This window comes from Zeus faber (assembly GCF_960531495.2).
Source record: "Zeus faber genome assembly, chromosome: 4".
NCBI classification, from domain to species: Eukaryota; Metazoa; Chordata; class Actinopteri; order Zeiformes; family Zeidae; genus Zeus; species Zeus faber.
The window spans coordinates 31,210,929-31,229,676 of record NC_137191.1 but is presented as its reverse complement, the minus strand read 5'-3'; the positions used below and the strand labels follow the sequence as shown (position 1 = coordinate 31,229,676).

At 42.9% G+C, this 18,748-nt stretch overlaps 1 protein-coding gene across 1 annotated transcript in view; it reads right to left on the bottom strand.

The window, feature by feature from the left end:
* Positions 1–16,958, bottom strand: part of LOC307229547 (microtubule-associated tumor suppressor 1 homolog A-like) — a gene marked incomplete at its 5' end in the record, with an annotated part of 52,034 nt that extends 35,076 nt beyond the window's left edge. The window contains 2 exons of the mRNA XM_079999547.1: positions 15,274–15,450; positions 16,811–16,958. Of these exons, the coding sequence (XP_079855673.1) occupies positions 15,274–15,450; positions 16,811–16,958 (325 nt within the window). The remainder of the gene's footprint in view (positions 1–15,273; positions 15,451–16,810) is intronic.
* Between the last annotated feature and the right edge of the window lie 1,790 nt (positions 16,959–18,748).

Here is an 18,748-nt window from a genome sequence, read left to right as displayed (position 1 = left end):
ACTCTAAGGCAAAGGCACATGTCCAGAGTAGGGTGAGACGGATGAAAAACTAATGGTGGATGGAGAAGGTCCTGGAAATCCAGCGGCTTGCTGACTGAGGTGACACCAGGGCTTTCTTTAATGACACCAAGGATGTGTATGGACCCAGCTACCGAGGCCTTAATCCCCTCCACTCCACAAAGATGGACAAATCCTGATGAGGGACAAGGTGGACATCAGCTCCATGTGGCAAGAACACTTCCAAGAGTTCTTGAAATAAAACACCACAGTTGAGATGGAAACCATCAATCAAATACCTCAGCGACCCATCATGGCGCACATGGGGTGACCCCCCCCCAGCAATATTGAGGTCCTGGATGCCAGCAGGAAACTGACCAATAACAAGGCCTCTGAACCTGATCCTAGGAACTTGTGATCCCAGCAGAAAACCCTCAAAGAAGGCGGTCCAGAACTATTTTGCCACATCCACAACCTGCTTTGCAAGATCTTGTACAAGGAGGACATCGCTGCTGAACTCAGGGACACCCTGATTATCACAGTCTTTAAGAAGGGAGATAAGGCAGACAGTGGCAATTACAGAGGGATACAATACAATACAAACAACTTTATTATCCCACTAGGGACAATTTGTTTGGAACATGTTTGCTGTACACAAAACACAATGACATACAGTACAAACAAACGAAATTGATATACACAATAAAAACATCAGATAAAACATTCACCAACAACGACAACCGTAAAAAACCTACAAAGCATTTAGTCGTCGAATTGCAGAGGGAACAACCAATTTTGAATAGCGGTTAGTTTTACAGGTAAAACATAAAGACGCCCTGATGGCAACCGAGAAAATTCACTTGCAAAGAAGAAGCCAGAAGAAACCAAAATACTTGCTGAAATAATTCAGACCTCTTTGTTCCACCCCGGTGATCTTAGAACAGATTTTAACAATGCTGTCCAGGCTGTTTCTGTCTTTTATTGTGAGGCTGGGAAACCAGCAGATAAAAGAAAAAACTCAGAAGACAAAAATGACAAAGGATGACAGGACTGAAAGAAGAAGGAGAAGGTGAATTTGCCCCTGCTTCACAATAGCCTCAGTGTCACATAAAATTTAAGGTGATAATTGAAAATAGGACCCAAATATTTTTATGATACAACTATTTCCACACTGCCATTATGTATGATGCACTCTTTGGCTGCATCTCTGTTAAGTCTCAAATCAATAATCAGTTCCTTGGTTTTAGATATGTTGAAGTCCAAGAAGATCACACCTCGAAATAAAATCAGTGAGAGCATTCCTGTGGTCTAACACAGTGTCGTTAGAAAATTGGACCAGATAGCTGCCCTACTGAGTGCTCCTGTGTACATAATAAAGAGTAAGGATGAAAGGATGCACCCTTGTGGCAAGCCTGAGGATGTAGCTACAGAGTCTGAGAAACGGCCTTTTACAGAAACCCTCTGCTCTCTGTAAGTTAAGAAGTCCAAGATCCAAAATACAAGCTGCTTAGGCTGGCTTGCGGCTTTTCTCAGTGTTTATATAGGTTGAGTATTAACAGCTTTGCATCCTCTACACCTCTCCCTGCCTGATAAGCAAATTGCAGTGAATCAAGTTTTCCTTCCAGTTATCAATGATGTTAGCACAACTGGTCTAAAATCATGAAGTTGCCTAGGATTGGAGTTCTTTGGGACAGGTATCACAGTAGAAGAATTCCAGATCGCATGGATTTGGTTACAATCAAGTGACATCTGGAAGATATGGTGGAGGACACCGCTAAGCACAGTGTTGAAATGTGCCTGATGTTCACACGGCTCAACAAATCTCTAACACGAGCGGGAATAAAAGTCGTTAAAAGTATCTGGGAGATCGGCATCATTTATTCCTTCAATTTTAAGAGGTTTCCTGTCACTGTCCGTGTTTCTCTGAGTGATTGAGTACATAGATTTTATTCCCCTCCAAGCTGCCCACTTCAACACTGCGACTGTACTTATGTTCCACTTAAACCTTATACATTTTTTTAGCTTCTCTTATCTCATTCCTTACTTATTTGGTCATTTCTTTATTTTCTTGGTTATTCCCTGTATAAAATGTTTTCTTCTTGTTTATGACATGTTTTAGTTCTTTAGTAACTCATGGCTTGATATTAGGGAAGGCTGTAATGTTCTTACAGGGAATGTTGGTGTCCACACAGAAGGATATGTAGCAAGAAACAGTTTGTGCCAGTTCATTTAAGTCAGACCATTAGCTAAAGAAGACATCCCAATCTGTAAAATCAATGCAAGCTTGTAATCTGGTAATTCTGTTTTCCATCCACCATTTTACTGTTTTTACAGTTTGTTCTCGTTACTTACAGTTAGGCTTGTAAATCAGCAGAAGATACAGGAGCAATGTCGGGAACAACATCTACCGGTGTACATGACATTCATCGACCTCAGTAAGGCCTTGATGCTGGTGTCAAGCAGGGCTGCATCATTCACCAACTCTGTTTGCCATTTTCATTGCAACCATCCTCCACCTCACTAGCCAAAATCTACCTGAGGGATTCAAGCTCTTGTACAGCACCGATGGCAGGCTCTCCAATCTCAACAGGCTTAAAGCAAAAAGCAAGGTGTTCACCTCCACCATCACGAAGCTCCGGTATGCAGATGACAACGCCATCTTCTTCTTCTTCTTCTTCTTTTTCTTCTTCTTCTCCTAATTTTTCACTCTGAAGCGGACATCCAGAGCATCTTGAATGCCTTTGCCACAGTTTACCGGCTCCTGGGACTCGATCTCAACTTCAAGTGTGGACAACAACATCTTGGAGAATGTGGATCACTTTGCCTACCTTGGCAGTCTTCTTTCTACAAGAACTGTCATTGATGCCGAGATTCACCATCGTATAGGGTGTGCCAGTGGGGCTTTTGCTAGGCTGAGGAAGAGAGTGTTTCGAGGATCGGGATATCCAGACCAAGACCAAACTCCTCGTCTATCAAGCGGTAGTTTGGCCCTCACTGCTTTATGGGGCTGAACCACCTACAGCAGACATGAAAGCCCTGGAGCAGTACCGCCAGCAATGCCTCAAAAAGATCCTTAGGATCAGCTAGGAAGATAGGCAAACTAACATCAGCGTATTGGAGGAACCCAGCATCCCCAGCACCACCCGGCACCAATTACGATGGATGGGCCACGTTATATGCATGCCAAATACCTGTTTTCTGAAACAAATGCTTTACAGCCAACTGAAATAAGGGCAACACACCCAAGGGGGACAGAAAAAGCGGTACAAGGACAACATCAAAACCCACCTGAGAAAGTGCAGCTTCAACCTCAACAACTGGGAGGAGATGGCTCTCAACAGAAACCTGTGTACTAGTATGGTCTATTAAGGCACGGCACAGCAAGAAAAGGACCTCCACCGTCCCGCAGAGGAAAAGAGGCAACAAAGAAAGGAGAGACCCACCATCAAAACGGCTCCTCCAACTACCACTATCATGACAACCACCCACAAATACCCCCATTGCAACAGAACCTGTGGATCAAGGATCAACCTCTACAACCACCCGAAGACCCACAAATGACCAGACCCACCAACAGGAGGGCAATCTTACTCCACTTCGAGTGATCGCCGATGATGATGATGATGATGATGATGATGATGATGTATGTGTGTGCCTGAATTATTGTGAGTGATGCCAATTTAGGCATGGATATTACAGCAAAATATAAAGGAGCCATAGGTACCGGCTATTCATCGTGCTACTGCTGAACCACTGGTGCATAAAGCTCTCACACACACTCACACTAGTACACACACACACACAAACACACAGGACAGTTTTAACTCAGTTATAATAATAATAATAATAATAATAATAATAATAATAATATTAGCTTTATTTATATAGCACCTTTAAATACAGAGTTTACAAAGTGCTTTGACTGAGAAATAAAAGTAGAATGTTCAGATCATGAAATTAACAGGCAAAGGAACATTAATAAATAGTCTTCTTCTTCTTTTGGCTGCTCCCGTTAGTAATTAAATTCATTCATTAAATTGCAAAAGCAGATAAAGAGAGAAAAAAACTAATAAATAGATACAATATGATAAAAGAAATACAAATAAAAGGAAAAAATATAAATAAATACTTAAGTAAAAAATGAAATAGATTAACAAAGGGGACATCATCACATAAAAGCAGATCTATAAAAATGGGTTTTGAGAAGTGACATAAAATAAGTCACTGACTCTGCTAGCCAAATTTCTTGGCTTTTCTTCTACGAACCTACGAGAATAACAACTGGTAGTGACAATCTTATCCTAGCCAGTTTCATCCATGACAGTCGACTAGGAAAACCTGCATACGCATTACTCAAAGCCCCCACAGTGTAGAAGGGGGGGCAACAATGGTTGCTACGCCATGTGGGAAGGCAGGACTAGAGCGAGAGAGAGAGAGAGAGAGAGAGAGAGAGAGAGAGAGAGAGAGAGAGGAAGAGAGAGAGAGAGAGACGGGGTAGAATGACGAAGGTAGATACGCTAGGTAACTGTAGGGTGAGGCGACCTTGGAGACTGATCCAGGGGTCAGTTTGGCAACAGCAAAGGAAAGTAAAGCTTTATAAAAAAAAATAGAAACCAGCTTTCCCCTACTCATTATTCAACACTTCACGACAGAACACTCGTGGGGATAGTGGTGGGAGGGTGAGGTGGTGTTGGTGTGGGGGCGATGGAGGAATGTTGCAGCGTCTTTTGTAAATAACAAAACCTTTACTCCTGAAAACAACTTTGTACATAATTAAAACAACATTTAGGCGATGGAGATGTTTCCATCGAAACACATGGTTTAACCTGCGGGGGATGTGACCTGTCCCTCTTCGTGGTGTTCGTCGGCCATCTAAAGCAATTAACCGCTTACAGCAGTGTCACATTTGCGGGTGCAAGGCCAAGAAAGCTCTTACTCTTAGCTTGAGAGCATCGGGGATGCGGACCATTGCCGTTTGGTTAGTAACTCTGTGATGGGGGATTGGAATTTGCTCTTTGCTAGGGTGAGGCCACTTACTGTACATCCCATATTAAGCCCACCATGTGTTTCTGAGGGGGGGAGAAACGCAGCCGTACCAGGCCTGCGTGAAGGACCCAACTACTTTCTGAACATAGACAGAAAGAGGAAGGGAGCAATGCTGGCTGGAAAGACAGCAGGAGCAGAAAAAGATGGATGGACAAGCATGGGCGATAGATGCATGGATGAATGACGGAAGGAAAGATAGATGGATCGTACAAGCACGGATTATGATCATGGGATGCTCGACTGGACGAATGGCTCCAAGCTGTATGTACACATCAGGAGAAAGACAGATGGATGGAGAAGCAGCTGAATGCAGCGATGGATGGGAGTTTCGGTGGAGGGCGAGGCTCCAGACCTGCTTGGAACACCACCGTGTTCTTCCTGCATCCAGACAGGAGCTGCAGGTTCCGGAAAAGTCCTTTGGCGGTCAGCTTCACGTGGAAGTTGGACAGTGACAGTCTGGGTGACCATAACATCCTCTCTGCTTCACTACGACCCCTCTCTCTGCGAGGAAATGCTGGACCGGGTCTGCTGGGACGCGTCTTCTTCAAAACGTCTCCAAAAAATGTCCAACAGAATACTACTGTAGGTAGTGACGGATTTTAGGATATTCCTGTGTTCCTTCTAGTGACACGAGTGTGAGAGAGACTCCTCAGTTCCCTTTTCCTAATTTAATTGATGCCTCCAGCCTTCTCAAGCATCCAAAATGTTCAGTTCTTTCCTGGTCAGTTGGAGAAACTCTAACATGATTGCCAGAGATAAATAAAAGTTGTAATTTAGTCTAGAAAAAAGAGGATGGTGCTGGGACATTTGTCCCTCATTCTAATAGTTATTTTAGAGATCAAAATGCAAAGCAAAGGAAAAATGAAAAATAAAAAATAAAAAGACGTATTTAAATTTACAAGTCAAGTTACAAGTCTAAATGAAGAAACAGAAATGTATTAAAATCCCAGCTGGTTTCCTCTTCTGAGATGCGGGGTAGAAGTGGCGAAAAACAGCAAGAGTAGCTACTTCGAAAGCAAACAGATTAAAAATAAAAATGGCTCCCCTTCTCCAACCAATGGAACAGAAAAGGAGAAAATAGCGCCAAAAATATTGGCATCTCACTGGACTACCTTCCCCTGAGCTGTTCAGGAAGCACTCTCCCTCCGACCAGAGAGACAGAGATAGGAAAAGAGAGAGAGAGAGAGAGAGAGAGAGAGAGAGCGCACGAGAGAGAGAGATGGAGAGATAAGCCCGTCACTGATGAAAGATTAGTCCGTCCTCAGTGGAGGCAAGGGTGATGTGAGCATGCTCACACAAGATACAGCCAACCGCACGGAAGACACACACCCCCACACCCACACACACAAAACCGCTTGTGCGCATGCGGGTGCACTTGCTTTCTTGTGGTTGGTACCAATACTCCAAGCACCAACACACACACACGCACACACACACACACACACACACAAAAGGAGCAAGAGGGAGGGAGGGAGGGAGGGGGAGGAGTGTGTGTTTGTGTGTGTGTGTGTGTGTGTGAGCGGGAGGTGGGAAAGCTGTAAATAATCTCTCCATTCCATCTCTCTCTCTCACACAGACATATAGTATAATTCTCTCTGACTCACCCCCGCCCCCATTCTCCACCTCCCTTTCTCTCTCTCGTCATCCTTTGCAATACATTCAGCACATTTAAGCTGAAAACTGCCCGCCCCCCATCCCCCAGTACACACACACACACACACACACACACACACACGCACACGCGCACACAGCCTCTCTCCTCCACATTCATTTGCCTCTTGTGTACAGCTCTCAGTGGCAGGTGCCATGTTTAGGCTGTTCAGATCCTCAGGCCAGTGAAAAGATGCCTTTGTTAAACACACACACACACACACACACACACACACACACACACACACACACACACACACACACACACACACACTTCAATTAATATGGATGAGCGAGTTTGTAGCAGTGAGTAGTTCTGAAGAGACTTTAGTTCCGGAATGGAATTTATTATTCGTGTTGATATTGGCTTCACCAAGACTCACTGAAACCCTCGCCATAACACGGTGGCGGCCTTTGGATTTCATGTACTGGATGGTAAGTATACTGGTCGGAGATAACGCAACGCAGGAAGTGGTAAATGCATTTCAAATATCAGGAAGAGTTTGAAACACTGTTAAAACAATAAGATTTATTGTAATAACTAGCTATAGCCATTAGAGGGAGTACCTCTTATTACCTTCCACTCACTCAGTAACAGGGTTGCCAGATGTACAATCATGATTGTATTTGTACAATCATCGTCCTATTTGTATGATCATTTTAACCACTGTGCGAGAAAGGATCAATAATTAAAAAAACAAAAAACAAATATCATTTTTAATACTTTTGCCATGGTGAATTTGCTTCCCAATGCTGGTTCAAGATCAGTGTATTCACCTATATGTTACCTGAGAATGCAGCATGACATTGTCACATTGACATTTAGGACATAGTTTTTCCATTCAATGGCCATTCCATTCCTTGCCTCTTCCTGGGCCCTCAAAAAAAAAAAAAAAAAAATCCAAAACTGGATCTATCAAATTGATGATTTATTATTGATCATCAACGATTCAGTAGGTCCATATCCTATACTATTCCTTGGTAAATTGCAATCAGGACATGCAACACACAAAAAAGGTACAGTAGGCAATTTATGCCATATAATAGGCCGTTATATCTGGACACTTGATATGACAAGTACTTTTAATACTTTAAGTATATTTAAGAGCAAGTACTGATATACTTATGTGTATTAATAGTGAAGTCAGCTCCAGGATTTCTGTATACCCACTTAAAAATGTGCACGGATACGTAAAAATATAGTTTTGTGAAAGAACTTTAATTTCAGTGATTTTTTTTTCGCAAGAGTTTAACTGCAATAAAATAAGTTTTGAAGGGGACGTTGCCGTTGCTATAGCCCCATCGGGTTTTTGCATAGAACCGGCGCAGCCCCTCCAAGGATTTCCTTTCAATTTTAGACTTTCATGAAACACTTCAAATCAAAATACCTAAGCTACTGTCTGGCTATTATTTGAACTTTGAAATTTATTTGAGACCGATAATTTGTAATAGAAAAAGTAAAGTGTAGTGGCATAAATGCGTAATGGAGAGGGAGCCATCTCCACTGCACTGAAGCCCCTTGCGTCCCGTGTCAGGCTTCCGAGACCAGAGGTTCCCAACCGGGATAGGTCCATGGCCGGGTGGGTGGGCATTTTCCACCGGGCCGCCAAAGGGCAGGTGGGAATTTTTTTCAGAAGTGATCTCATGGCGCATCAGCTTAAAAGCGGAGCAGCTCAGCATCAGAGCAATCTTTTCTACAAGTGTTTTTACTGTAAATATATTTCATTTACTCCATTTCCTAATTGAATGCAATAAAAAGAGCCCCGTGTGAAATGGATAGACTTTCTCAGTCACTCTCTTCACTTCACTTTGCGTGCTTGAGAAACCGTTTGCATTTATGGCACCAAAGAGAAGGCGTTTTGCAATGTGTATTCTTTCGAAAACGTATGAAATTATATTCAAGGGGTCGATAAGAAGACAGTCCAAAAAAGATTGACTGTATGAACCTCTTTCTGATTGGATCTCACTTGGAGCTTGATGGTTTGAGATGATTTTCCCTCCATCAAAGCGTCACGTAGGGTCAAATTTAATGCTGGGATATCTGGGTCAATCCATTAGCCAATATCCCAGACCCATGCATCCTCCATAGGTATTGTCATAATAAGAATTGTTCTCTATTGGCAAACTCAAGCTTAAGCCTACCTGAGCTAAACTTCAGATCGATGCAGAAGAGATGGGTTTTGCTGTGGAATATATTTTATAACTGTAATAAATTTTTCGATGTTCTTATATTATGGGCAGCAACACATACAGCTGAACCACCAAACCATCCTATCATTTCAGCTGCTACGTATAAAGACCTAGAGCAACACATTCTTCAACAGAGGAACTAGAAACCCGAGTCTAAGTGTGTGTGTCAGAATCAATGAAGTCTGGGTTGAGTACCAAAACAGAGAAATAGAGGGAGGGAGAGAGAAAGAGAGAGGGAGAGAGAAAGAGAGAGGAGAGAGAGAGAGAGAGAGAGAGAGAGAGAGAGAGAGAGAGAGAGAGAGAGAGAGAGAGAGAGAGACTCTAGGGTTTAAATGCTTGTGTGTGGCTGTTTAAAATGTAAAAATGTGTCTGGACCGTGTCTGTGTGGCTCTCTATTTTCATATAAACCGCTTTTATTGCAGTTTATTTTTGGCACGTATGAAGATGATGATGGTGTGTTTATGTGTGTGCATATGTGTGTGTTTGTAACTGTGGGGAGTCAGGCAGGCGCCCGGCCTACTTTTGAGGCATCGCGCAGCGGAGGAGGCCGAACTCCGGTCCCAGGCTTCACAAGGCCTGTGTGGAGGAAACCACCAACAGTCGGCAGCAAACATGATTTTCTCCTGATGTTAGTTTTTATTTTATTTATTTCTTTTACTGAGGGTAATTGGTGTCGCTGTTCACCCGACATTCCTGGAGTGTGTTGCTCACTTCAGTCAATCTAAGCTGTAGAAGCAAGCCCTCAGAAGAAAACGCGATCTTAGTCCAAATTTAAATTAGATAATGTGTGTGTGTGTGTGTTTCTTTGTGTGTGTCATGAGCAGTACAGTAATTACAGGCAGACTGTAGGGGGAAGATAAGTAGTTTGTGTCGCCTGTCATGGCACAACTCAGTCAGTCACTCCAAGTCCGTGTGTGTGGTAAGTTTGTGATGACGATTGTGTGTGTGGGTGTGTGTGTGTGTGTATATTTAGTGTGTCTTTAGAAGTAAGTATAAGTGTTTATCCTTGCCATAGATTCCTCTGCCTCCACTCTGAACATCCACCAGAGCACTTTAATGATCCCCATACATGCCAGAGCAGATCTCTAATCGGCAACACATTCCCGAGGTCTCAATACAGCCCCCCCAACACACACACACACACACACACACACACACACACACACACACACACACACACACACACACACACACACACCAAGACCATCACCATATAAGCACACCACAGTCTTCGAGCAAAGGCCAAAGTAAAAAGAAAAATGTTCATGCACACATATATTTATTCAGTTATTGTTTTTACCATGGTATAATTCCCACTGTGAAGCCCTTTTAGTCTGTGAATCTGATAAAGAGACATCTCAACATCAGAGTCAGTGACAGTCAAGACCTGAAGCCCATAAATAAATCGGCCTTTAAAATAACAGCCTCTCTATATCATAGGTGATAAAATAACTCACTTTTAGGATTAGGGTATATATAGTTCTTACCCTGGAATGAAGGCAAATTAGTTGCAAAGCATAAGAGAACATTGCATAGGGGTAATTACTCTGGGATACTTCACAGGCTAAAACAATTAAAGACTGAACAAAATAAGGTACAAAGTTTTTATTTAATTAAGCGCTTATAGTTTATCATCATCAGCGTATTCACACAGGAGAACAGCCGTACAAATTTCAACAATGTGGGAAAGTATTCAGACAAACAAACTTATCATTTATCATCAATCTGGCACTTATTAGACAATATAAACTAGTTTGAGACTTAGATTGAGTGTTCTCATTTAGATGACAAAAAAGCTTGATAACTGAGGGGGGAATTCACAAAGAATGGATTGCGGCCGCTAATAGCACCATGAATTGCGCATCAATTGTGCCGCTATCTGCTCTGTCCTAGAGTCCAATTAACAAATGATATTGTTCTAATGATATTCCAGCGCAAACACGGCCATAAAGTTTTGATGCTGAGTGCAATTTGCCCTTTTTTTGCGTCTGATTGCAGATCTGCGGAGATGCGCGGATTCAGACTCTACACTCGTTCGGAAAAATATGTACTTTGTTTTTTAGGTTTATGTGCAATGACTATAAAACATTTAAAAGTATGAGTAAATCTATAATAAGACTTGATAAGACTCTTTCGAGACTTATTTCGAATAAATAAATAACAATAAATATAAATAATAAATAATAAATAAATGTATCAAATATTTCAAATTTTACTTAAGAAATTCTAGTTCTCACTGAATCTTAATATTACAACATAGAAATGATGACGTTTGATTTAATATATTTTACTCTACCACAGAGTTCATTTTTTCAGTGAGGGCCAAACGCTGCAGCCCCTTATAAATGCGATTCCGGCCTGATTTTCCACTTGCCGACAGGCTTTTGGAGATTGCCGAGCAAAGCCCCAGATCAGAGGAAAATCATGCCACTAGCTCTCTGCAGACAGTAATAAATTCACACTAACTGCGTGTGGCTGTTAGCGCCAGTGTTTGTGAATTGGACATTTTTTGCAACCAGGCTAATTTGCATAGAAAGGGGCCAATTTTGCAGCAAATGTATGAATAACACTTCATTTGAATACATGCCAATAGCACCTGCGCACCGAGATGCTATTTGCTTTCGAGCGCAACAAATGCTGCATTTCATCGTTTGTAAGTGCATTAGTGAATTAGACACTTTCTTTTTTGCTTAGGCACTGGTTCAGTGGCAGCGAAAACCGCACAATCTTTTTGTGAATTCGACCCCCAGTCATGTAATTTGTAGACGGTCCCTAATACGTCACTGAAAGAGCGACTCTCCACTCTCGGCGCTACCACTGTCGGTGAAGCAGTACCTCCTTTCAGGAAAGTGATCAGCTGCTCCCCCTTGTGAGTTCCGGAAGAATGTGATCTTTGTCTTATCTCGTCATAACGTGGTCCTTTCTCGTTATAATGTAATATTTATCTCGTTATAACGTGATAAAGATGTGGATATCTAACTTCCTCCTACCAACTCTTAACTCTGAAAAGAGTTATCCTCAGTAGGGATGCAGAGATTTATCGGCCGTACATCGGTATCAGCCAATATTCGCCTTGTTGAGTGACATCGGCCCATCTCCAAATAAGCTGACATTCACCGATGGCAGTGGTCGATGTTTATCCAGTGTTTCCCACATGTGGGAGCTGAGAGTTGGTGGTAGTTGAAAGGTGAGGTGGTAGTTGAAACAGCTGGTTATTCGTGTATATTGTGTTTTATTCTTAGAAAATACTTCCAAATGACTCGGGTGTAAAAAAGATGAAGAAAGGTGTTTATTCCAAGTTCCACAGGTAACAAAATATGTCCGCAATGAAATCTTCTTCAACAAGAGTAAATCCACAGTTAAGTAATAATCCCTTAAATCACTCAATTACAACGACGGTAAGAAAACTGCGTAACTCCGCCTCTAAAACACGGGCCCATTAAAGGACAAAGATGACTCAAAGAGCCGGTTGAAAGAGAGAAGAGCTTTTAGCAAGTTTTAAGCTTAACCCTGTCAGGTTGTACGCGAGGTAGTACGGAGCGACGGGAAGGACAAAAAGGGTCAAATCACAGCTTGGACTATGGAAACTGCAGAGGGACAAAAAGAGTAAAAGCGCAATGACTTTGTATTTGGAATAACAGCACCAAAAGAAGGACTCAAAAAGGCTTTCCAAGCTTGTCTAGTCTAATGATTATTACCAATACAGTTTCAGTGAACACCTTAATGTATAATTAACACACACGTCTAAGGTGCTTCGGCTCCTACACCACCCTTGTGGTTGCCTGCGCAAACGCTCCGTGTAGATTACGTCACATTTTAGTTTTAGTTTTTTTTGTTTTACTACACCATGTCAGTCAAAAACTCATTGGCAGGGATCTCCTACGACCGCGATGCACTCGTGGATATAAAAAATGCCTGAGAGAACAACTTTGAAACATTTTATGATCCAGAGGTGATCTCTGATCCACTCTGATCCAGAGTGGCCACTAGAGATTCTACGCGCCAACATTATCAACAAAGACAATAGCATCGACAATGGAGTCGCTGTTCCACGGGTGAACCACAGGAGGAAGCACAGGCGGTAAAGGAGGGGGCATTCGGACCAGAATGAGGATGCAACCTCACCGTCCACCTCTGCCTAGCATCCTTCTTGCCAATGTCCAGTCCCTGGAAAATAAGATGGATGACCTTCGGGTGAGGATTACATTCCAACGAGACACGAGAAACTGTTGGGTCCTCTGCCTTGTTTGGTCTGAGGCTCGAAACGACACTGCTAGCTCGCTGGCTTATTTGAGTTACTCTGCTGGGGATGAGCACACACTCTCAGTGTCTGAGCATGATGTCAGGAGGGCTCTGATGCGTGTGAACACCAGCAAAGCTGAGGGCCCGGGTGGCATATCTGGGCGAGTACTAGAGACCTGTGCTAACCAGCTAGCCCCTGTGCTAACTACCATATTTAACGCCTCCCTGGCTGCACCACTGACCCGCTGTCTCCCAGGTACTGCACACCACGCTAATGCACCTGGATGGTCAGAGGGGGGGCTATATGAGACTGCTGTTCATTGACTAAGGTTCGCTTTTCAATACCATAATCCCCACCAGACTGGCTGTCAAGCTAAGGGAGCTAGGACTGAACGTACCACTGGAACTACCCTCCCCTCCCTGCAGGACTTATACACCAGGAGGTGTAGTTGTAGAGTCTTCAACAACAATGGACTGTTCCGGCTGTTGCGGTCGGACAAGCGCCTCTGCAATCACGCAATGAAAAAAGAGAGACTGAGAAGGAGTTTCTTCCCGCAAGCCATGAGGACTCCTATGTAAGCTGTCAAAGCTTACATAGGAGTCAAATAGGATGTCAAAGCTGAACTCACCAGGGGCCCTCACTGAGACACACATAGGCCCCCACTGCCTTACTGTACCGTATGTTGAATACTGTACTGCATATTGTATCACTGTACTGGGTTATAGCATCCTGTCCTGTATTGCTGTCCGGTGTAACTGTATTGCTGTGCCATACTGTTGTATATCGTACTGCATATCTCAACACACACTACCTCACTATATTCACATCCCACTTTACTGCACATATCTGTATATACATAATAGTCTATTCTTTTTATTTCAGACCGGCTAGGGTAAAAGTGCAGGGCTCGACATTAATGCTTGTCTTCTTGCCCGGGGCAAGTAAACTCTGTGTTCGGGCAAGTGGAATGCCTCATGCAGTTGTCTGATCGGACAAGTGAAAAATAAATGTGATCTCTAATGTAATGTTATCTGAAAATAAACTGTGTACTGTATTGCTGAAGCGGAGCTTTTCCAGCTGAGCTCCGTGCATTAGTCTGCATCTTGTGCATGGATACGGAGCTTGAATCGGAGCCCGCAGCTTGTGCGTTCTAATAACTTAAACAAAAAGTGTGGCCCAACTCAATAAAATATGATATAGTTTACAATATCACCACTTACTTTGTCCACTTGAGAGGGCAGAACAGAGTACCGGCAACTTGTGACTTGTACGCCAAATAGTAAAATGTAGAAGTGCTGGTACTGCGTATAGCGGTGAGTACTTTCCCAGTTCAAGCACTGAGTGGAGTGGCATGTCTGCCCGCTGAGCCTGTTCAATCAGCACAAGTGACAAATTCATTTTAAATCTAACACACTGCATCTACGTTCTCCTTATGCCTGTTCACCAAAACTTTGCACTGTGCTCCACAAGAGCGGTTAACGTTATGGATATGACTTGGATTATGATATTAAAGATAAGATAATAATGTTAAACGGATCATGATGTACAATAGGTGTAGCTTTCGGGGAGGGGGGAAATACATCCCCCTCAATATATAGAACACATGTATTTGTCCCCCCCAATAATTATTATTATTTTTTCATAAATAAAGACATTTCCACTATAAATTGATGCAGAAAAGGCACAAATTGGTGCATAAATATTCACCAGAATGCAGGAAATCAAGTGTTTTATGGTAAAATTTTCCTTTTGAGCAAGTGGCTGAAAAATCTTAATGTCAAGCCCTGAAGTGTAACTACTGATGAGGCCAACTAAAGGCAGCTTAGATCAGGGAGTCGGCCGTTCTCATCCTCATTTGGCATGTACTGAAGAGTTGTTATTCATCTCCAAGCAACACGGCATCGTGGTTTAGGAGCTAACCGGAAAAAAAACCCCAACCAATTTCTGTAAATCAAGTTGGATTGCCAATGGTGGAAGATCGCCATAGTTACTAGTGCCTCATCTTGTGGGTTTGATGGGTCTTGATGAAGAGAAGCCCAGACTTCAGTGGAAACACACACAGACACAGACAGACAGACAGACAGACAGACAGACAGACAGACAGACACTCAACACTGAAACCAGAAAGTATGAGAATCCCTCCTTACCAGCATCCCTGGCGATGGTGTTCGGTCGACCGAGCTTCGCCGATCCGCTCCTCTGCAAAGGATTCTGGGACTGTTTAGCCGGACCCTGGTGAACTGCGGGTGCCACTTTGGCCACCGCTTGACTGGCGGCCGAGATCTTGGCTGAGTTGTGGCCAGCGACGGCCGGGGCCTTGAGCCCTGCAGACAGGGTGCAAAGTGAGTCACAGCCCATCGCGGTCCTGGACACAACTCTGTTGAAATGTCCAGGCGGAACACACACCGCCTGACTGTAGGCGCACGTCTGTGTGCGTTTGTGTACCGTAACCTCCAGCATCCGTTGGATATATTATTTTTGTTATATCTAAAACTCCGAGGTTGTCAGTTGAGGTTATACAGAAAGATAAAGTTTAGTGAGGATTAAAAGTTTGATGTTTGAAGAAGGATCCAGGCAGAAGGTGGAGGGGATTCTGTAGTTTGATCTGCTGCTTTTCTCCTCTGCTTCCCACCTTGTTTCTGGATGAAGTGACCAGCTGTTACACAGCGAGAGAGAACTCTGTAGCTCTCCTTATCGCTGCCCCTTATCTCTCTCTCTCTCTCTCTCTCTCTCTCTCTCTCTCTCTCTCTCTCTCTCTCTCTCTCTCTCTCTCTCTGGATCAGGTATTATCCCGTCTCTGACCCACACACGTCAGGACAGCTGTCTGTCTATCTGTTATTAAAGCTGTTAAGCACTGTCTGACCGCAGTAGGAAAGTGTGTGTGCGTGCGCGGGCGCTCCAGTGTCTGTGCTACATTTATATAAAACAGCTGTAATCTTGATGGAATTTTCATTGATAAGTGGAGATTCTGGAGTGGGTGGAGTTTGTTTTGTAGGATGTTAAGCTCTTAAACAACCCAATGCCCAGCTTGAACATACTCATGGCAGGAAAACCAAGTAATACTATATTGTCATGGATAACACTGGTTATCACTGTACTGTCTGAAACCTCAAGGAGGGGCTGCATTAACACATTTTTAGGTCTTTTTTGGGAAGTTCCATGGAGGCGGCCTGAGGACATATGGATGGGCATTTTCAAATCATCCTGTATACACAGGCCTACAAAGCCCATTGTAGCTGATGATGTGATAAAGTGCTCCAGAAATGAACTTGACTGACGGACTTTGACTTCCAAAACAGTCATATAAGCTATTGAAGTTGAAGAATATTACCAAAATTATTCTCGCACAATCTGCCATTTTATCATCAAAGCTCTCATACAAGACCCATGAACATGGTCCCCCTCCAAAGGGAGATGTTTAGGACCCGCTAAGGACTGATTAAAGAGTTTCAGTTCAATAATGACGTGTTTATCTTTGACTGTGATTATATCTACTAATAGCACTGATTGCATTAAAATACACTGACAGAGACAGAGAGAGAGAGAGAGAGAGAGAGAGCACGAGTAAGAAAAAACACAGGGGTGAAAGGAAGCTTGAAAGATAGAGAAGAAGAGAGAAACAAAGCGACTGGAACAGAAAAAGTGAGATAGTAATTCAGTCTGCATGTCTGTGCATGTCCTCACCAGTGGCAGGTGGCCTTCCCTGCAGTGATAGCGCTCTGCCTCGGGTCCCCAGGACCTTGGGAGCAGTGGAAGGGGCGTTTGCATTAGCACTAGCATTAGCATCAACTTGAGTGCTGGTGCTGGTAGCAGCCCCGGTGCCGGTGCCACAGGGCTTAGCTGGGCTCTGGGTGCCTGCTGGGAGACTGCTTCGACTGGGCCTTTCCTCTGCCTTGGTCCCGGCTGCTCCGGAGCCACCTGGCGAAGCTGGACCTGGTGAGAGATAATAAGAAGACAGTGAGATACAAAGGTTGACTGCTGACAAATACTAAGTACTCAACTATTGATAGCGGTTACTGAAATTGTCAAGTTACAGTGATAGTGAGATCAGCGTTTTTAAGGGGACCTATTGTGCAAAATTCCCTTTTTCAGTGCTTGTGCACATACATTTGGATCTCTGATGGGCCTACTAACACGCAAACTGTGAAAAAGACAACTATAATAATAATTAATACAATATAACTATAACAATAATTCTGCTGTTCTTTTTTTTTTTCTTTCTTTCTTTCTTTCTTTCTTTCTCAAAAAAGTATGTGGTACATAGACTGTACCACATACAGTCTATGAACTTGTAGATGTATTTTTATTTTTTTTTCCCCACATTTGGATGAAACAAAAAATTCCTGCGGCCGACTGGAAAGAGATCGTGCTTTCCAGTCGGCAGCAACCAAGCTTCGGAATAGTCTCCCATGATCTGAGGTCTCTGGACTCTGTGGCAGTTAAAAACCCATCTGTTCAGACAGGCTTTTAGGTGGCATGTGTTTTTTATGTTTTAACTTTTAACAGGGGATGGTAGCTCAGGAGGTAGAGCTGGTCGTCTAGTAATCCAAAGGTCGCTGGTTCGATCCCAGGCTCCTCCTGCTAGCATGCTGTAGTGTCCTTGAGCAAGACACTTAACCCCTAATTGCTCCTGATGGCTGCGTCCGTCGGTGTTTGAATAATTGTAAGTCGCTTTGGATAAAAGCGTCTGCTAAATGTAATGTAAATGTAAATGTAATGTAATGTTAACTTGTGTCTATTCACCTTGTGTGTTTTATCTGTTTTTATCTTGATTTTATTCATTTGACTACTTACTTGTGTGTTTTATCTGTTTTTATATTTGATTTTATTTGATTGTTAAGCACTTTGTGACTGACATCTGTGAAAGGTGCTATATAAATAAACTTTATTTACTTACCTACATATATATGAAGGATTTCTAGGGCTGCAAAAAACAGTGATTTCTCCATTAGATACGAATGTAAAATAAGGCGTTTTTTTTACAACGCAGGAACTTTTTGAAGAAACCATCCCTTCTTTTTGTGTCCAAACTGCAGGAACTATGCGCATTTGTAGTTCTTGGAGCCCCGTTTTGAGGGACTTTTTTAGCTCCTACTCCAGGGCAAGGACTAACCAGCGCAAAAAGAACCTTAAGTGATGCAAGTGCACGGTGATTGGTCCAGACCTAAGTCCACAGTCCCTCGCCCCCGGCACACTGAGGACAATCCACGGTCGAGTCGCATTGCTCTGAGTGTGGACCAGCCCACGTACACTCAGCGGTCATAAAAAAATAAAAAATAAAATAGAAACGAATAGAAATTGTGTTTTTAATAGTAGATGTATTTATTTCATTTATTTTATTTTCCGATATTAATTGAATGAAACAAATAATCCGCGTGCGGTGTCCCGATGCGTGCCTTCCGAAAATTGGAACAAACTTTCAAATTACACCTTGAAGATCTAATGTGAGTGAAGATTCAGCAACTGGATTTCCTATATCTCGCGTCAATTTTTTTCAGAAACAGATTTTGGTGAACTGATAAGGTGAAATCAGTGAAAGTTACGGAGAAAATAAAACACGGAACTCACGCTGAAACCCCGTTGGCTTGACGTCACTTTAGAGTTCCAGTGTGGTGTGAATGC